General features: G+C 43.2%; 1 protein-coding gene across 1 annotated transcript in view; it reads left to right on the top strand.

The window, feature by feature from the left end:
* drp2 (dystrophin related protein 2) overlaps positions 1-21063 on the top strand; it is a 164822-nt gene that overhangs the window by 73566 nt on the left and 70193 nt on the right. Inside the window, exons 10-17 of the mRNA XM_078547197.1 lie at positions 4940-5001; positions 5347-5421; positions 6896-7097; positions 9030-9115; positions 11003-11160; positions 14620-14786; positions 17438-17549; positions 18379-18515. Coding sequence (XP_078403323.1) covers positions 4940-5001; positions 5347-5421; positions 6896-7097; positions 9030-9115; positions 11003-11160; positions 14620-14786; positions 17438-17549; positions 18379-18515 — 999 coding nt within the window. The remainder of the gene's footprint in view (positions 1-4939; positions 5002-5346; positions 5422-6895; positions 7098-9029; positions 9116-11002; positions 11161-14619; positions 14787-17437; positions 17550-18378; positions 18516-21063) is intronic.

Below are 21063 nucleotides of genomic sequence, written 5' to 3'. Positions count from 1 at the left end.
GTGGCTGCTGCCAGTACTATGCTGGGGACTTCACCAGGGATTCCTGAAGAAAAGTAAAAGAGGGCGGGATGGGAGTCATGGGTGGGGTCGGGGAAGGGGATTGGAGGAAAAGGCAAGGGGGGAACCCTCAGCAAATCCCCCCTTCCCAATGGTGAGTCCCTCAATAAAGCACTGAGTGCCTTCAAACAAGAGAAACCCTGTGCCCTCACTGGGTGAAGGCTGGCGGCAGCAGGATGAGGCCCCTAAGTGGGGTCCTTAAATCTTAACAGACCAGCAAACAACCAAAGTATCCTACAAGTCAACTTGGCATTCTTCCAAATCAAACAATTGCAAAATCTCTAGTTTCCTCAAGATTTTAAAAATCCTTGAAATATTAGCATTAACCTTTGTACAAGCATACAAAATTGACAGGCAGGTAAAGATCAGCTGGTCCAGCACCATATAACCTGACCCAATTTGGGCGGATTTAAAAATCAAAGAGTTGGAGCAATGATTTTTCCATTTGGGTCAATGAAGTAAATGATATTATTCTCGGGCTCAAAGTTGCATGCCTTCTAAATGTTTGAGAAAAATAGCTCTTTCCATAAATAGATGTGGGGACATAACCTGCACAAACAGCAAGAGGTGGAAAAAATGGTGCTTTACATTTCGGGAATGCCATACAACCGGAAATTTTGGGTATGCCTCTTTAGTCTCTGCTCCATAACATTGTTGAACTTGGTCACTTTGAGTTCCTTTGATATTGTTCTTAACTAGTTCCAGAAGTTGCACAATACACTCTAGCACTCTCTTCCTTAAAAATTTGATTTTTATCAACAATATGACACCTCCTTTTCTGTTTTCCTTGAATGCTGCCTGCTCACCCTTCTATTTAATACCAGCTTTAAATGATAGAAATGAATGTGATGTGGGTATGAGTACATCCTGCATAAATATGCACATTCCTCATTAATTACTGTTTAACAAGCTGTTAACAAATCAAAACATTCATGTCAAGCCAGCATGTTAGAGGTATTGACCCAGATCTTCCAACCTCTGTGTTGTTGGAGACTAGACATACCCACTCTCCCCAGCCCCCACCCCCCATCAAGATGCACTGTGGGATCCTTTGGAAATCCCAACACACTGACTCCATGGGAATTACCCAGGAAGTTTGAACTTTCAATGGGCAATTCCCCTGCCTCCCAGGACCCCCCGAGAAAATCTCCAACTCTGAGTTACAGTCGGAGACTTCACACAGTTCTGACGTACTAACCTGGATAGTTACCCAGGAAATGTTAGACAGAAAAATCCTAGTCTAACTCCTGGGTAACAATGCAACTGAACATCCCAATCATTCAAACTGGCCCCTCCCAACCCTACATCAATTCCCCAACTATTCCCTCCAGAACCCCAACTCTCCTCAACCCAACCTGACCCGCCCTCACCACCTGACTCCCCTCCACCACTCACCCAGAATCCACCCCAACTCCCCTCATTGACCTCCCCAACTCCCCCCTCCCCCCACCCGATACCCTGACTCTCCCTTGACCTGACCTGACCTGATCTGACCTGACCTCACCACCCAACTATGCCCCCTGACCCCTCAACACACCATAGCACAACCTGACCCGACCTCTCCCCCGCCACCCACCTGCCACCTTATCCCCCTGCCACCCTATCCACTTGCCACCCTATCCACCTGCCTCCCTACCCACCTACAACCCTACCCACCTACCACTTCACTCACCTACCACACGACGCCCTTACTTGTCTCACCCGCCTGTCACCATAACCCCTTACCCACTTACTTCACCCACCTCAACCCCTTACCCATCTACACATTCACCCATTCACTTACCCATTCACCCAGACACTCATACACTAACACATTGAAAAGCTGTTTATATGTCCCAGCTTTTCAGTTTGTTAGTGCACTCTTACCAGAATACAGCAGCTGGTGCCATAAAAAGAGGGCATGTCTTATCTACCCCTGATGATCCAGTGCTGCAAAGAAGCAGTTCCATTGACGATGTGCACCGCATTTCTGAACAAGCCAGGGTCGGAGGTCCCGGCAATAAATGCAGCGCTCGGCATGGCACAAAAAAGCGGGAGCGACGTGGCAATCCATGGGGTGATTGCTGCTCCTCAGAAAACTGGGGCCATTATTTATTCACAAGAACATGTATGGGACTGTGGGCAAAAATTAGCACCCATGCCATTAGTGCTAATGCACAAATTGATTACTCCTTAACACTTACTTCATATACTAGCTCTAATCCACAATGCAAAAAACACCTAGAAGAGCTAGGAAGTGTTCATTTATGATTGAAGAGTGGAGGATTCACTGGAGTGACAAGAAATAGCTTTGGCAAGGAACCAGATGGAGCTCTGCTAGAAGGGCAGGTTAATGGCAAGTGATGCTCTTTTCAATAACAGAAGTTATGAGCAGAGATAAAGTTGGCTTGAGATGCTTCAGACTGATCAAATTGCAGACAGTTTAATTTTCTCTCCATGCCATTTTTAGCACACTGAACTTCATTGTATGCCTTTTTCATTCAGTGGCTAACCTGTTCCAAATTAAAATAAATCTAAAATAAATGTTTGATGCCTATGATAAAATGGGCCAGACAGGAATGCAGACACATTAAAACTTCCCAATATGATGGGTAGAATTTAGACAACAGGCAGAAGAATGATGGGCGTGATTAAACTGCAGTGTAATAACAGATCTAATAGAAGAAGAGTGAGGCTATTCAACCTTGTATCCCAGAATAACATCAGTCACTTCATTGGCACAAATAGAAATTCAGTACAAACATCTTTGATGTGTAATTCTGTCCAAGTACTATTCAGCCTGTCAGTTCAAGAACAACCTTAAAAACATGGCAGATGCTATTGAAACAGAGTAGGAATATATATATATATGAAATATAGTTATTCACATTAACGGAGAGCTATCTATGAAGATGCTCACAGCTGGGGCAATGAGTACGAAACCGTAGCAGAGCAAGTTCTCCCTGATGCTGATTTTGTGATTGTGTTTGTCTCATTGCACAATTTGAACAATTGAACGTTAGAAGTTAGACATGAGGAGGGGTCCTATTCAAACACCCTTAGCTGTTCTTGTGACCGCCACTCTTTGTGTTTCTCTTTAATCATCTTCAATTTCTGAACCTACAACGATTTGAGAAACCTTCCAGACTCTTTAACCACTTCACTATTGCGCTGTGCGTATGTGGACTGTCATGAATTGACATGTGATTAAGTTGGGGATATTCTTAGCACAGGGGGATTATGTAAAAAAATCTATGAACATTGCAAATAAAAAATAAAAATAGAAAATGTAGGAAATATGCAGCTGGCACACAAAATATTAGTCTGCCTTTTTTCTTTCCACCGCTGATGAATCTGTTGTGTATTTTCAAGATATCCTCTTTTTGTAACTATTTTTGCAACAATATAGGGTCGTAGCCAGTTCATTTTTATTAGGACTTGCTTTAAATTTGAAAATTAAATTGAAGGATGCTCCTTTAAATATCACATTTTAATGGCTCAGTTTCCTTTCCAATTTTATTTTTCTACAAGATAGCCTGGTCCAAATTAGGCATGTGTGTAGGAAGAAAAAAATAATCCTGAATTCAAAACCTCATTAAAATTTCAAGCTCAGACAGACTGCAGAATGAGAATTTACTATGTCGAAATGCCATATCAGTGCAGGGTTTTCATGGTAAACTGGCTTATTCCAGTTGTAAAAGTAATTTACATGCAAATGAGAGAGAATGAGGATCAGAGGGAACATATGGAACAGTGTTTCAGGAGTACGTACATTTTTCTGCTTTTATTCATGAGTTTTCATCAGCTTCTAAAGTTTCCTATAATGTTTCAGCCAGCAGCCACTGTTTGACCCTTGATCCATACAAAAGAAGGTTTCTCTGGACCCATGTTAATACCTATATAGTGATCAGTATCTAGGAAATGGTGGTATCATGTATTGATCCATTACTGATTTGGCTGGAAGAGTGCATTTTGTTGAGACTTACAATTACAAGTAATTTTTAACATGTAAAAGGTGACATTTAAAGAAATTGTTCCCCCAGTGGCCCTGTGTGCACTCACACTGCTCACTATGGATCGAAATAGGGATAATTTTGACCTTTGGGGGATTGGGTGAAATGGGTGGTTTTGGACCGGCTTCCTGTTACATGCCTCTCCTGACTATGAGATGAGGGCTATAACGGGTGGCCGATCTGATTCATCTGCTGTCAACATACTATCAACAGAAGTTTAAAATTATCTCATATTATTTAAACCTTTGCTCTTTGCTGAAATAGATAGTCTTGGCCACGGTGCTGGGAGTTGTGCTAGTGTTGGCCAGTGTATCCTTGGGCTTTGGAGGGATGAAATATCAATGGTGAATATTGTGTTTCCCATTGCTGCCTAATGATTCCTGCTAGAAGGTGGGTGCCAGGTGAGGACAGGATAGGGCTTTGTTGGTGCTTCTTGTGGCAAACTAGCTGACTGATAAACACATGTTTACATTCACATGTGGAAAAAAAAACCAGGGTGAGACACCATTGGGTGACCTATATATGGACCAATGCTCTAGAGTGAGTCAGCACTTGCAGGACAGTGGGAGAAACATGAAGGAGTGGGGTATCTTTTATTTATTTTCCGGCACTGACATCCCTTATGTTAATGAACATAACTCACAAGATATATTTGTTTTACAGTGTCATCCGAAATGCTCATTATGTTTGTAACCTGACATCAGCTATTGGCCTTTAACTATTGTTCCACTCACCCATGAGAGATTTTCAATTCATACAATCGCCTCACAATTCATCACGAGTGAATCAAAATCGTGGCCCAAAAATCAATCCTCTTGCTTTATTTTTCTGAGATATTAAACAAACTTTAAAAAGTGTTGTCCTCTAATGTGCTTTCTTTATCCTTTCAGTCATCAGGGCCAGACTACGTGCTGGGATCACCCTAAGATGACCGAACTGTACCAGTCACTTGGTAAGATTTCCAATACAATCTTGTCCTCTGAGGCATGTTTTTATTACAGATGTTCACAGCAGCACTTTGGCATTCTGTGAGTCAGTTATTAGTTAGAAACCTCCTTGAAATATGAATAGCAAGAAAAAGTAAAACTCACGCAAGTTATTGATGTCGACTGTTGCAGCATGACTTTTCACATCCATTTCGCTCTCTCACTACCCCATCAGTGGAATTATAATACTTAATCAGTCACTACTTATTAACATTTGGTTAATCTTTGAGCAGTGTAATATAATTTCATCTCACAAGGGCGAATGATGTGAGGTAATAGATATCTTATTCTTTTCCGCTTTTTTCTAACAGCTGCTCTGAATAACGTCAAATTCTCAGCTTACAGAACTGCCATGAAGCTGAGACGTGTACAGAAGGCTCTTCGCTGTAAGTATATCTGGTTCATTTCAAGGCCTTGGCTTATGTTCACAGAGAACCGCATTCTCTGCCAGTGGCCATGAAGCATTCAGGCAATGGCTTGCCTTCTCTTTAGCTCATAGGAGCCTATGTTGGCCATTAATAAAATTGAATTCAGAAACTGATTTGAAATAATATTTGTAAGCTCCCAAATTTGAAATTGATTGTGTTCCACCTTAAACACAGTCTGATGCCTGGTCCAATTTGTAAACCTGCCCAAAAGCCCATTTGTGCTACAAGCTTCAAATACAGGGATGCTAATGCCACTGTAGTGCTTCTGGCATTGGGGTCCTATACTATCAGACATGAAGCTTACTTAATACCCATTAAGAGTGGATGAAACTTGATGGGTCATGTGCACTTGCAGGTATATCTTGTCTTAATGCAAACTGAAAAGCAAGTGATTGTTAGTCATCATTCCCAATTTCAATTTCCATTGAAGTTAACAGAGGTGCAAGATAGGCTGCTGACTCGCTATCACCCATTTTAAACTATTGTACAATGTCAAGATCTCCCCTTGATTTGCTAACAGCCTGCTCAGCAATTGTGAACTATGCTCATTAAAGTCTTGAATTTTCATTTAAATATATAAAGCCACTTCCCGGAATGTAACTGAAGTATTTTGAAACACAAAAGGAAAAGTTTTAAGAAACCTCAGCCCCTAGCAGATCATGGAAAACATGCTGTGAGTGCCTTGAAGAAATGCTACCAAATCAACCCTGCACTATTGGCTTCTTTGCTCCCAAGCATATGGCCAGCGTATGATCCAGGACTGCACTACCATCTCTCTAGAACTCTAGAGCTAGGTATGTTGCCATGTGGAAATGCTGAGCTGAGGCCAGTTCCTTCCTACAAAGAAAAAATTGGAGGAAGAATTACTGCTGTCTTGTAATTACTTATGCCGCCCTTCACCATGGGGTTTGCAGAACGTGGAAATATGCCACCCTGCTGAATTCTTAGCTGCAGTGTCTGTGTCCATCACAGGAAGACCTAAGAAAGTGGAGGGAGGGGGTGAAAATACCTTAAAGGGAAGAGGTTTCACCTCCAACATAAGAATAATCATCATGTACCAATTAAAACACCTCATCCCCTCCTTGTCTCACAAATACATTTGCATTGATTTCAGGTTTCTAAAAGCATCAGTCAGCCTCTGCTGGAGTTGAACAGGGACATTAAGAATCAAGGTGACAAACTACTCCTTAGCGAGTAGGCCAAGCTATTGCTTTTAAGGGTAACTGATGAGATCCTGTTGTGAAATGTTGTTGGGCTAACGTTTTAACCTTAAAACCTGCAAAGCTCAACTGCAATTCATTTTCATTTTGGAGAAGGCACCTGGGCAGTCTCTTCTCAAAATCCTTTACTGTCATTAGTGAAGTTGTACTCTGATCATTACTAGAATGTTCCATGTTATTCATTTTGCTATGTTTACATTATCCACTGTCAGTGGACCTGTTGAGCATGGCCAGTGCCTCCAACATCTTCACTCAGTACAAACTACAGCAAAGTGACCAGACAATCGATGTTCTGGAAATCATCCAGTGCCTCACCGCGATGTACGATCACCTCGAGCAGGAGCGCGGGATCATCGTTAACGTGCCTCTCTCTGTGGACATGTGTCTTAACTGGCTTCTCAATGTCTATGACACGTAGGTTTTAATTTCACCTCTCTTTATATGATCTGTTCTGTCTGACAGTTAAGCACAAATAGTGATGCATCGCGTTGTTTACATGAAATTGTTACGATAGATATGAAACATTATGGACAGAATCGTCCAGTCCCGTTGGCAACGGGCGCCATGATGGGCGTGAGTGGACAATATGGTGAGAAGGCCAAAAATTGGTTTTATGCTGTAATGAAACCAGTTTGTGATCGTCCGCTACACCCATCAATGCGTGGCGGGGAACCTAATTTCAATATTTTAGCATCTCATTATAATCTCTGCTCGCCAGAATCATCTCCCCATGCTGGATCAGCTAGGCATGTTGGTGTGATTGCACGCTGACATGGTTTCACAACTGTACATAAGTGACGTGCACCTGGTGAGCTGCATTTCGCTGAGGACTTTGAGGTTTGTTTGCCTACCTTGCTTCGGGCAGCACCCGAGGTCATCAGTGCCAGGCTTTGCAGGCAGCACCACATCGCTTTTAGCGGAGCTCACGGACAGGTCTCTGCATACCAGACCAGCCATATGGTGGGGGTAGCTTTTCAATGACTGCAGGGCTAGGGCTTGCTTGGGGAAGAAGGAGAAGTGGCTTGCAGGACAAGGGCTGTACTGGGAAAGGAGGGTATCCCACGGCGTGTGTGGGGACACATGTTGATCGGTGCAAGGGGCCTCAATATGGTGAGGATTGAGGGGGCAGCCTCTGGAGGAGTTGAGCCAGATGGAGATGTGAGGGTATGTGTGTGAGAATGGGTGATGATTTCCCTTGAGCTGGCAGTGAGTGAGATGCCAGGGAATGTGTGACCGGCTTGTGAGTGTGTGAGTTTAGAGTGATGAGGTGGTTGCCTCACCCTGGCGGCACGGATAAGATCATTCATCCTCTTTCTGCACTGGATGGCCAACCTCTTCTGTGCAGCGTTGGCACTGACCACCACTGCCACCGCCTCCCGAGCCGGAGTGGTGAGATTGCTGGACCTCCTGCGGCCAGGGTGGGGATGGAGGACATCACAGTGGGTGCCCAAAAGGCATTCCAGTGACGGGTCACTGAACTCTTCTTGGCTTTCAGGGCCATGTCTTCACTGGAACAGCCCTGGGCTGCAAGCATTGAGAACTGTGTGTGTGGCTGCAGTTTAGATATGGCACCCGGAGGGAGGAAACAGTGAGGTAATGGCATGGTGGGCGATTCAGAGGCCACCCACCAGCGAGATGACTTGTTTCCTATGGCTGCATAATTAGTGAGGTGGGAAGCAGACAATACAGTGCAAAAACCTGCCATTGAGTAGGAAGTATCAATTGCATAAGACATGTTTTAGCTGTTCTTAAAAATTAGTCTCATAAAAGAGAAGTAAATTCTGTTATGCCCCATCTGACACTACATAGATTCCCAATAGCCCAATGAATGAATTTACAATGAGCCATAAGGATCAGGAAGTTCCCAGATTTGAAACCTGGTTTGCCTTGAGTGAATGCAATAGACAAGGTCCTGAAATTGGATCTAGCAATGTGAGCTAAGGAGCAGAACAATTAGTCAGAGTTCTCATTCCTGATTGCTATCCAGTGTCACGCCGGAGTTGCCCATGAGTGAATGTTGGATGAATGCGGAACTGAGCTGAGCCATGTTGTTTGCCACAATCAGATACCCTGATACCACTTGCTGTCAAAGATCACTGGAGCCAGATAACTAGCCCATTTAGAATCAGGATCACACTACAACACTAAGCAGAGAGTAAAACAGTTTACACTCCTGGAACTATTTGCTTTTGAAAGCATTTCTGTTTTTTAAAAAGAAGGCTTTAATAGACACGGTCAATACTGAAATTATGCAAATAAGGTTTCAGCTCCAGCAATGTTTTCAGACGCCAGTTGTTTCAGCTTCTCACATTTGGAATCATTTTATTTGCTGTCATTCCTCCCTAGTGGTCGCAATGGCAAGATTCGAGCTTTGTCCTTCAAGACTGGAATTATCACTTTGTGCAATGCAGAGGTGGAAGAGAAATATCAGTGTAAATATCACACACAAAGGTGAAAAGGAAGAATTGTGTTTGTACAGCATCTTATCACGTTTCCCAGAAGCATCTTAAAGTGGTTCTAATGTATTAGTGTCATCATGGTTCAGTTGGTAGCCCATCCACCTGCATTGCAGCAATGCCATCTTTCACGTGTGTTATTAGGATAAGAACTTTATACCTACTGTGGTCTATGATAAAAATTTCATGCCATTATTTGAAGAAGAGCAATATCCCTCCCTCAACCTGCACAAAGAAATGAACCATTCACGTCATTGCTGCTTGTTGGATCATGCTGTTTAAAAAATGGCTGCTGCCTTTACCTACATAACAAATGACTGCACTCCAAAACGTAATCCCACTTATGTGCAGTTATTTCTGACATGTGATATGATGCTAAATGCAAGCCTTTCTTCACTTTTTTGTTTTGAAATATTGTGGATGTTATGTACCTTGATTCAGATTAAATTTAATTATGTAGATTTTTATGCCAGGTTAAAGCTTTTGCCAAATATCACAAAGAACCACAAGTAGACATTGTAATTTAAAAAGGCCAATCAGCAATGACCACTGTTACACTTGCTGGGATCTTGGAGCCAATTCCAGTCAGGCTGATTTAAAGATTTGAATCCTGTAATCAAGAAGGAAAGGCCCAATCACAGATCAAATGCTTCCCAAGGGAGTTGGAATCAGAGAAAATACTGATCTTTTTTGGAGACCAGTTACAGAATTGCATTGGAAGAGTCCTACAACAGTGCAACGTTGGGCATTTTAATTAGAGAGCAAAAATGTAAATAATATAATTTCAAAGCTGGTCACTTACCAAAATGTAAGTTGTAAATGTTACGCTGAGGGGAAGGGACCATTGATTGAGTTAAAACCTCTTCTTACTTTCCTGATATAAAGGTCTAACATGAATTGTTTTCGGGATAGTCAGTACTGCTCCAAAATGGACAAGTCAGCAAAAGTTTATTTTAGTGCTAAGTCCCTTAAAATATACTGCGCCAGGAACTTGGCTGCTGTTGGAAATGCAATATCAGTAGGAAATATTCCTCTGAGTTCAAGGGGATGAATGGGAGATGTACCTTGCATCTATAAGCTACATCCTAGGTTTGAGTGCTTAATAAGGCAGTACAAAGGGAGCTTTCTCTACATCTAAACTATGCTGTTATTTACCTGTGACTGTTGATAAGGCAGAGTAAAGGTAATCTGTCTCTGAACCTAATCCATTGTTACATCAGACCTAGGAACATTTAATGGATAAATGCAGAGGGAACATTTTCTGTATTTAATCCAGGCTCTACCTGACTTTAAAAGCACCTAATGCTGATCCTGGGTGGATAAAGCAGGAAAGAGTGCCATACCCTTACACAGGTGTTCTTCATCTTATTGGAGATAATGATTCACAAAAATCACTCCTCGAAGAAGAATTCACTCACAAGCATTTCGGTTGTTGAGCCATTACTAGCTCCATTACCTAATACATCAACACAAATTAGAGTACAAGGCTAAAATTACAATTAATATGCACACTGCAAAAATGTGCATGTGTTGAGAGAGGTGGAAGGAGAGGGGGGTTCACCAAAAAGATAACTCAAGTACAATTAAACAAGATGGAATCATATCCTTCATTAATGCTCCACTAAGAATACCTCCATCTAATGTACTTACAACAGTGACTACTAGTGCTTTGGGACATCCTTTGGTCATGGAAAGCGCTTTACAGATCTAAGTTCTTTCTCTCCACTTTCCCCAATCCCTCACCACCTCCGTGGCTCCATGCATACCAAACAGCGCAGCCCTGGAGGGAGTCAGTACACATTCAGCTTTTTGAAGTTGGTTGCTTCACCTACGTAACCACTCTAATAATTTTCCCCTCCGTAGACTTGTACAAGCAAGTGAGTGACTCAGCAAGCCTGTGCAATCAGCGCCACCTCAGCCTTCTCCTCCATGAAGCCATTCAGATCCCACGCCAGCTGGGCGAGGTGGCATCATTTGGAGGAAGCAACGTGGAGTCCAGTGTCAGGAGCTGCTTCCGGTTTGTAAGTTTATTGCAAGCTTTTTCCATGGGGGAGGGGTGGGGTTAAGAGCTGAGCTAACCTGAGAAATGTAAACCTGGGGAATATTGTGGAAATGTTTCAGTGCCTTTGTTAGAGATTTGTTCATGTTCAGATGTAACCCTGCCTCCAGCTCACAGACAAATTCTTGTATTCTGCCTTTATTTATCTTTGCTCCTTTATTTCAATTGCTAGTCAAATTAATGGCTCAGTTATTTTAAGACATCTCAAGATTCAGCGTCAGAGAATAAATGAACAAAAAGAAATAGAACTGGAAAAATTCATGCACAGGTTTCCAACTGTAGCTAATGAGCCACCTAACCTAGGGGTGAAAATTAGCCTTAAAAAAGGGAAGGAACATTGGACTTGCAGTAAATAAACATTGGATTTTGCAACTGCAATACCACCTGTATAAGGATTACTATTTACTGAAATAAATATTGTCTCAGGTTTCTGTTCTATCCATTTTAGAACCTTGGTTTATTTAGTTTTGATTGGAGGTTGGATGTTTAAATCCATGGGGATGAAGTTCTTTTAATGAAAACTGTGATGATAGCTGCTTTTCTCTGTAATAAATTACCTACTAATCACATCACAATCTCACAAACCACATGTTTCACAGCTCCGTGTTCTAACAATTTCACAGCATGGTAGTAGTACCTTACAGGGGTGCACTTAGTGATGGTGCCTGGACATTGTGGGTCCATCCATGCTCTATAGCAGGATAATTACCAACTTCAACAAGAATACAAACACCCAGGAATTTGGGATTCAGAGATGTCACTGAAGTCCATCTGTTCATACCCAAAGACTAGTGGGGTCTCACTCGTCATGTATACCGAAGCAGAGGAAACAGTTATGAAATTGTCACCAGCCCCTTCCTCTAGGCAGAAGCTGCAGTAAGAATGGAGTTCTCTACAGTTGGAATATAGATAGACTATTCCTGGCTACCATGAAGGATATCTAGATCCATGATCACACTGAGATATATCAGCAGCATAATCACAGGCAGCTCTTTGAGACCTCTTCTTATGGGACTTTCAATTTTAATGAGAATTTCTATTTTAATAAATGTTTCTAGTTCTCAGCTGTTTTTTCATACTCTGTGCATTTATGTCTACACATATTGTTTTAGCAATTTTTCCTTCTATTTTTTCTTACTTTTTTTTAACTACCCAGTCCTAGTTAACCTCTTTGAAAAGCTCCTATTCCCTAAAACCCTAAAACTTACTTTCACTTCCAGGAGGCCTATTCTAGTCCCTTGCTTTACCTGCCAATTTGATTTAAATTCTCCCCAACAGCCCTTGTTACCCTCCCTGTTAGGATATCCCAGGGCCACCCTGCGGTACAAGTGACTCCTGCCCTGAAACTGGCCCATATGCCCCAGGTGCCTGAACCTTAACCTTCTACACTGTGAACTGGATTTTCCTCTGCTATACTTGCAGGTTTCCCTTCTCTCCCTATCATATGTAAATTACAGGATCCCGCAGGAGGGGGATGGTGGTAATCCTTGGGACAGTACAGAAGGCCACTTTCTGGGTGATGGGGCATGTGGTAGGCAGTTCTCGCTCCCATTAACCCTCAGACCTAAAAGCTGCTCATGTGTCTTTCACCTTCAGACCTTTTCTATCCCATAGCTTGCCCTGGCTCATCAGCTGCTGCAGACAGGCTAATAGAATAAGTTTCTGGCAGCATTGGCTCATTGTTGATGGCAAGGACCCCGCCAGGAAAATACCTTGCATATTTAATAACCCCCAACCCAGAGAACTGGGTGAGGGTGATGGTGGAGTCGAGAGGGCAGGCAGAAATCTTCTCTTGATAGTCTTTGGGCAGGAAGAGTACAATCCAGAGCCACATCTTCAGCCATTCACTCACCTCTCTAATTCAGCTGCTTTTTACAGGATAATGAGTGACACTGCAAGTAATCATGAGATTGTTATTTTTGAGCTGCTCCTTCTACTTTTCTTGGGTGTTTAGGAATGTAAATTTGCAATCTATGAAGCAATTACAAGACATCCACTCATATAGGGCTGGATTTGGCCCTCGGTGAAAAAGTCGGGGGAGAGCCTGCCCTCGCTCCAGCAATGTAACACTTGGAGGAGCGTTAATTGGTTTAAGGCGGGACTTCTGCCTCAGCTCAGAGAGCTGCCAGCCAATAAAATGGCTGGCAATCTGGTCCCAGTAGTGCCATCAGGAGCTACTGTTGGGATTCCATTTAGTTCCCAATGCCAAGGAGCCAGAGGCGGAGTGGAAAGTAATTGGTGGAGGTGTGGGTGAATGGTGTCACTGGGGCCAGGCTAAGAGGCCCCTACATGGGAGTCCAGAGTAGACAAGCCTAGGGGGAGGAGAACTGGGCAGGGAGGTAAACAACCTGGGATGGACCCTCCAATGGGTCCAGGGGGCCTGTTAAGTAGGCAGCTCCCGCTAAAATCCAGCAGCGGTGAGATGAGGGCTTTAGCCACTTAAGGACCTCAATTGGCCCATGAGTGGGCAGGCTGCCCGATGCCTCACCCCCTGCTGGTAAAATTGTGGCAGGGGCAGGTGGGTAGGGGCAGGCATAGCGCCCTTGGCACTTTATGAGCCACCTCTGGGTAGGCGATGAAATTTGGCCCATAATTGTTTTGAAGACATTATAAAAATAGGTGCACATATATTTCACAAAATCATTGTATGATTAAGGGTACATTCACTTTAATATTTAGGTGTACAGTTACATACATTTTATAAGCCGCTGCACATCCCAACTGTTTGATGCCTGCTGGACAAATGTATCACTACGTCAGGCCAATTGCACTGGGGTCAAAGCAAGGCAGGGGGGTGGGGTGCAAGGCAGCTTATTTAGACCTCGGCTTTAGGGCTGGAGGTGGTGGGGTGTCATCAGGTGGGCTGCTTAGCTGCAGGCATTGTAACCATTCTTCTTAATCCAATTCCTAACTTCTAGAGTTCTGTTTTTCAGAATCTGACTTCTTCCCTACTTCTGACATGATTCTGACATGAATGCTGGCTTCCCAATGCTTCTAGACCTGCCTCATTTACTCTGACACATGGAATACAAAACCCGACTGAATCTTCTATTATCATTGCATTCCTGCATCAACTTTTCTATTCCATCCCATTCCAACAATATGTTTTTCATGGTGCCAAGCATTTCACATTGTTACATTTTGTATATTGGATAAAATCTTGCATCCAGAAATTTTAATTATTGCCGTCTATAGTTATCTCTTAGCATATTTCATAAAACACAACCCTTCCTGTCTAAATACTAGATTTCCAATCAGCATTCTTTCAATACTACGTTAACCCATTTAAAATAAATGGATTAAGCCTGGCATCAGTGCAACACATATCGAAAATCTAGGCGGGAGAGTACATACACAGTCTGGACTTGAAGGTTGCATCAACACAATTTCTGTAGCATGTCCTTTACTGTACTGTCTCCAGGTTAATGATAAACCAATAATTGAAGCCACCCACTTCCTGGAGTGGATGAGGTTGGAGCCCCAGTCGATGGTCTGGCTGCCTGTCCTGCATCGTTTAATAACTGCAGAAGCTGCAAAACACCAAGCCAAATGTCACATCTGCAAGCAATGCCCAATCAAAGGCTTTAGGTAGGTAAATATAACCAATTACCTTTACATATACCCTTTTTTCCTTTAAGCCATTCATTTAAATAAAGATATATTGTATTCTGCTTCCCCATTTTACTCTGGTGTTGTTAAACCCAGTAGACATGATAAAGAGAAGCTAGCAGCATAATGACTTACGATCCTGTTCTCGCAACATTTAGTATCTGGGTTTGATTCTATGCTAAACTGATTTGGAGACAGCATAGGCACATACCAACAAAATGATGATTGCCCTGCGACTGGCCACACAATGCCAAGTCCACATGTCTTTGGTTCATACATTCCCACCAATTATTATTCTTGATAATTTGAGAAAAAGTATCTGGTTTGGCACTTCTCAAGCCTTTATGGGCCTGTTGGCCTCTAATTTTTTTTTTACTCATTCACGGGATGTGAGTTTTGCTGGCTGGACCAGCATTTATTGCCCATCCCTAGTTGCCCTTGAGAAGGTGGTGGTGAGCTGCCTTCTTGAACCACTGCAGTCCATGTGGTGTAGGTACACCCACAGTGCTGTTAGGAAGGGGGTTCTAGGATTTTGACCCAGCGACAGTGAAGGAACGGTGATATATTTCGAAGTCAGGATGGTGAGTGACTTGGAGGGGAACTTTCAGGCAGTGGTGTTCCCATCTATCTGATGCCCTTGTCCTTCTAGGTGGTAGTGGTCGTGGGTTTGGAAGGTGCTGTCTAAGGAGCCTTGATGAATTCCTGCAGTTAGTGCTGCTACTGTGCGTCGGTGGTGGAGGGAGTGAATGTTTGTGGCTGTGGTGCCAATCAAGCGGACTGCTTTGTCCTGGACAGTGTCCAAGCTTCCTCAGTGTTGTAGGAGCTGCACTCATCCAGGCAAGTGGAGAGTATTCCATCACACTCCTGACTTGTGCCTTGTGGTGGACAGGCTTTGGGGAGTCAGGAGGCGAGTTACTCGTCACACGATTCCTAGCCTCTGAACTGTTCTTGTAGCCATAGCGTTTATATGGCTAGTCCAGTTCAGTTTCTGGTCAATGGTAACCCCCCCCAGGATGTTGATAATTGCAAAGAGGAGGCATAATGGCAACATGAGATCAATATTGTCCTGACTGGGTTTCCCTGTTTTCATTGTCTCCCACCTCCATCCCCACTACCCTGCACCTCAGCTCCCTACCCTCTCACATATTGCCCTCTCACTCACACCTGTCTCTCTCTGTCTCTCTCTCATCTCTCTCTCTCACGCACTTTGTCTTTTTACTCTCTCACTTTTTTCTCTTTTTCCACTGATCACCTTTTCTTGTTCTCGTCTTTCTTATTTTGCCTCTGACTGTTTGTTAACTCTACTTCCCAGTGCAATGGAAAGTCCCTGGGAAGATGGGGAGTCAGAAGGACTGAACAATCAGTCAGAAAGCATAATTTCATAAGGAAATTGTGGGAGTAGGGCTTCAAGAAGAGAAATGGAAGGGGAGGTTCACAGAAAGTACGTGCAAACACCACCTTGTTAATTCATTTCCCACAAAGCGAATTCTATGTTGTATATTATTTATTGTTAAATATATGCTAATAAATGTCAGAAACGGATCCAGTTGACAACTCTTAATGGAGACACCACTATTGTGATATAAACATACTCTTTATCCAATTGTACCTTTTAATTACATTTCCATTCAGTGAGGAACACCATATCAAACCCTAGGAAAGAAGTGAGGAGTTAACATATCAAGACAGTCACTGGTTGCATTCACGTTGAACTGGTATTCTTGCCTGCTTTGGCACTGGGCTCTTGCATGTTGGTATACACATTGACACTATGGGCTGAATCTTCCGGTCGACGTGCGGTGGCAGGCCCGACACGCCAACACATAAAATGACGTGTGATGATGTCAGGCGTGTGTCCCAATGTCATCACGCGCCATCGCAATATTTTGTTCGGCGGGCACACACCGGAGTCAGCTGCGCGCCCGCCGAAATGTCAACGGCCTATTAAGGCCATTAAGAATGTAATTAAACTAGTTAAGAATGCTGCCCGTCCAACCTTAAGATTGGGGGGCAGGTGAAAAGCCCAAGCGGCCTTCGCATTTTTCAGGAAACCTCATCCACCATGACACTCACATGAGGGAATATGTTTAAATCAATTTTTATATCATTTATTAAAGTGTTTTATTCTCTATTCAATCTCCGTGCCTCAGGGAGATTGCTGCACTCTTTTGCGTGCATACGCGGAAGAGTGCAGGCCCCGACTCTCCCTCCTCCCCCTGCCCGCACAGGTAGCGCTGAGCGCTACCGGCCGCGCATTATGCTGGGCGGGCCTTAATTGACCCGCCCATGTAAAATGGCAGCACACAGCCGTTCGCAGGCGATCAGCTCCACGCCCGCCCCCGCCCACTTCCACCCAGCCCACCCGCCATAGGAAAAATCCAGGCCGATGTTCATTGTCACTACTCACACTGGCAGGGGACTGGTGATCTTGCCCATTTATTGGTGTTTGATGACATTGGCTAGCAATCAGATCTGTTTATTAATGCCAGCTTAACATTTTTGTCAACAAAATATCTTTTGTGTATAATTTTTTTAGCTGTTGCTGTTGCAGAATTGTTTTTTATTTGATCCTTGCTTCATGTTTAATTTCTATTCCTTACTATCTCTAAAATCTACCTTTTCTGCTTCAGATACCGCAGTTTGAAGCAGTTTAATGTTGACATCTGCCAAACATGTTTCTTGACAGGAAGGGCAAGCAAGGGTCACAAACTACACTATCCCATCATGGAATACTGTGCCCCTGTAAGTAACATGAATTGTTATACACATACCCACAAAGAGCACAATTCCACCATTAGCGCTGTGCATTTCTAACCATAGCCAAAGCTGTTGCAACACCATGACCAAAAGAATTCTCTGCTTGATCTGATCTTGGCTAAATTATGTTAGGTTTCTATTTCCCAAGGTAAAATTCCTCTAGTGAACTGACTGACACACCCAAGTGAGTTTTGACTGAAAGCAACAGTAGCAACAGCTTTGAGCGATGAGAATTCTGGTCCTAAAATTATGACTAGAATCTAATGCCATAACCAGCAGGTTCTCCTTACCAAGATCAATTTTTTAGGCATATTGTCTCACCCTTTTTTCTGGATCTCTCTTCAATACAGACTATTTTAACAACAATGCAGGCAAATGACCTGGTCCAAGCCTCAATAAAACAGTTATATTGACTGCAAGAAGGTGTATGCCAGCAGGTTCAGAAAGACTCGCTCCATGACTTTTTTCCTCCCTTTCTTTGTATGCCAATGCCAGCACAGCTTCCTAATATCACAGCTGAAATCTAAGAATCACACATGACAAGTTATGTCCTACAACCATCCCACATTACTGACACATAGCATAACTTTCCTGTTTTAGACCAGCATCAAGCTAAGAGCTGTTTTCTACTACACAATTATGCTAAGGGGAAACTGCACTGAAACTGTTCCAAACTAATTTTGCTCCAGATCATCATGGCTAGCAGGGTGATCAGGCTTGAATCACCTTGATTCAAACCCAAATCGCATGGGTGAGAAAAGTGCTTTATTTGACACCATCAGCTGGCACCCAAATCTTTTTGCTCCTCCCCCAGACAACATCAGGAGAAAATGTGCGGGACTTTGCCAAGACATTGAAAAACAAGTTTAGAACTAAACAGTACTTCAGTAAACATCCACAAAGAGGGTACCTACCTGTCCAATCAGTGATGGAGGGAGACAGCATTGACACGTAAGTCAAAGTCTATCATTTTTGCCTTTAACCTTGAATGAAAGCTTTTGAATTATTTATTTCTTCTTATGGTAAGTAATTTTCTTTGAAACATTATATACAGACGTTACTTCCCACCTATATCAGACATTGTTTAATTTTCTTTCCCTCTGCCATGAAAATATTAATTCACAGTAATATGCAGTTCCACAGGCCTCCTCATTTGTAGGATTAGATTTTACCCTCACTAGCTCGTGGGATGCTGAAGTCAAATATTGTATCCTAAGTGGCCTACTGGCTGAAATCATCAAACTCAGCCCAAGATGTGAGTCCTCCCTCATCTGTACAGATTAGGGTTTATCTGTCCACTGAATCAGTGGAAGGAGTTGGAGGACTATTTTAATTATTACCTTTACAATACATATCAGGTATTATCAATTGCTAAAGCTGGATCTGGTTGCTTCCAGGCCAGCTGCTATTTTTGGAGCGCATTGCTATTGAGGAGTGAAGGATGTAGGTAACCAAATCCCTTTGATCTCAGTTGGTGAAGAGGGAGTTAAGAAGAAAAAGACAGGGATGTGGAACAGGATTAGGAGACAGGAAGGCTGCAAGGGGCATCAGGTTTGTTAAAGACAAAACTGTGACGGACTTTGCTGAACAGCTTGGAAATGTTATAAGCCTTCTGAGCAGGATATTTATGTTGGTGGGCAGGCACGATCGGCGGGCCCGGGATTGGCCGCCTGCGATTGGCCCCCTCCCGCAATTTCACGCTGGCTGGCTAATTAATGGCTAGCCAGCATGAAGCACGTGCTGAAATGCTCAGCATTGCCGGCTTGGGGGCGGGAGGAGGATGGGCGATGATGTAAGCGCAGGCGCAGGCGAAGGCTGAATGAAAGTTCCCTGAAGGCAGAGAGCTGAAGTCCTTAAAGCCAATAAATAAAGTTTGTAAAATCAGGAAAAAAATGTCCATGCATCACAATCAGTCACCTGAACATATACGTGATAAAAATGCTGCCCATGGATTTTTAAAATTTAATAATGGAAACCTTATCCTGCCCTAGGATGAGGTTTCATGAAAAATGCAAAGTCCACCTGGCCGATTTGCCCGTCCGCCAACCATAAGGTTGAACGGACCACGAAAAATCAGAGACAATTACAACTTAAATTACCTTAATCAGCACTTTAATTGTCAGCAGGTGCACTTCCGACTTTTGCGCGTGCCCGTCGACCAAAATATCGTGCGAGCGCGGGATGACGTCGGGATGCTCTCCCAATGTCATCCCGCACAATTTCACATCCAATCAGGTCGGACGCGCACCCGCACACCAACCTAAAAATTCTGCCCTCTGTTTAAGTCATGTAAGATGTCCCACTGATGTGGGGACGTCTGTTTGATTCTTTATTTTGAATCAATAGTTGATGAGATGTTGAATCAATTGAACTAAGTGGTCTGAATTTTCACTCCCAGGTCAGGAGCACAGAGCTGAGACAATCCCCGTCTCCGCAAAACCAATCGGGGAAAAAGTACCCCGGAACTTACAATTTTCAGTCGGGGGCCAGGGTGTAATGAGAGTCATGGCAGGCGACCTTGGAAACAGTGCGGAGGCAGCACAAGGGGCTGCCAAGTGAGGAGGCAGGCAGATGGAAATGTCCGCCTCGGTGCTGTGGGATTTTGTTGCAGCTTTGAAAAACAAAACAAGAGCTCTACAGCCCTCACCCCTCACATTCTGTCACCCCTCCCCACACACTCCCCATGTCCCATCCATGCCAACCCATGCCATCCCATGCCCCACCCACCCCCATGGTCCTTTATAGCCCCAATGTCAACTTAATGCCAACTCATGCCAACCCATGCCCCCCCATACACCATCCTTTTCCCTTACAGCCTCCATGCTAACTCACCTACTATCCAATATGGGCAGACCTCAGGACCAATTCTGAGATTGAGTTAAGTTCTTGAATGTCTATTGATGCATTCACTATTTTTTTTAAAAACACTCTCATTAATAAAAACCCATCCATTACGTTTAACTTCCTTCAAATACTTAATCCCTTATACTAAGGGATTATTATAAATACATTTATAATTCATAGCCCCACTTCAAAGACTTAACAAGCACTTGGAGCTGTCAAACAAACTGTGAATTGACAGGTACTCCACTGTGATGATGATAGGTTGTGAAATCAGTCATGCAGCACTAATCCTATAATGATATCCCTCAGGCTTATGTCAACATGCAGAGTGAAATATCAAGCACTGATTTTTAAGTTTTTTTAACATTGTAGACAGTTTTTTGTTTCAGATATTTAAAGGGCAGCAGATTTAAATGACTTGACAGCTTGACAGTTCCATTTTACAGTACTCTTTGACAGTTCCAATGAGCTTAACAGTTCCGTTGATTTTATCCACTTTTTACACACGTTCATGTCTACTTTCAACAATCCCAAAGGGCATTTGACCTCTCCCAGATGTCACCTCATCTCTCCCAAAGGTGTTCTAGCACCATTTCCAAAAGGGTTTGTGATCTCTCCAAAAGAATACCCTACTTCTCCAAATAACTCCACTAAC

This window comes from Cetorhinus maximus, chromosome 8, assembly GCF_964194155.1.
Source record: "Cetorhinus maximus chromosome 8, sCetMax3.hap1.1, whole genome shotgun sequence".
Lineage (NCBI taxonomy): Eukaryota > Metazoa > Chordata > Chondrichthyes > Lamniformes > Cetorhinidae > Cetorhinus > Cetorhinus maximus.
Note: the sequence above shows the minus strand (reverse complement) of the source record. Positions and strands in the feature narration are given on the sequence as shown.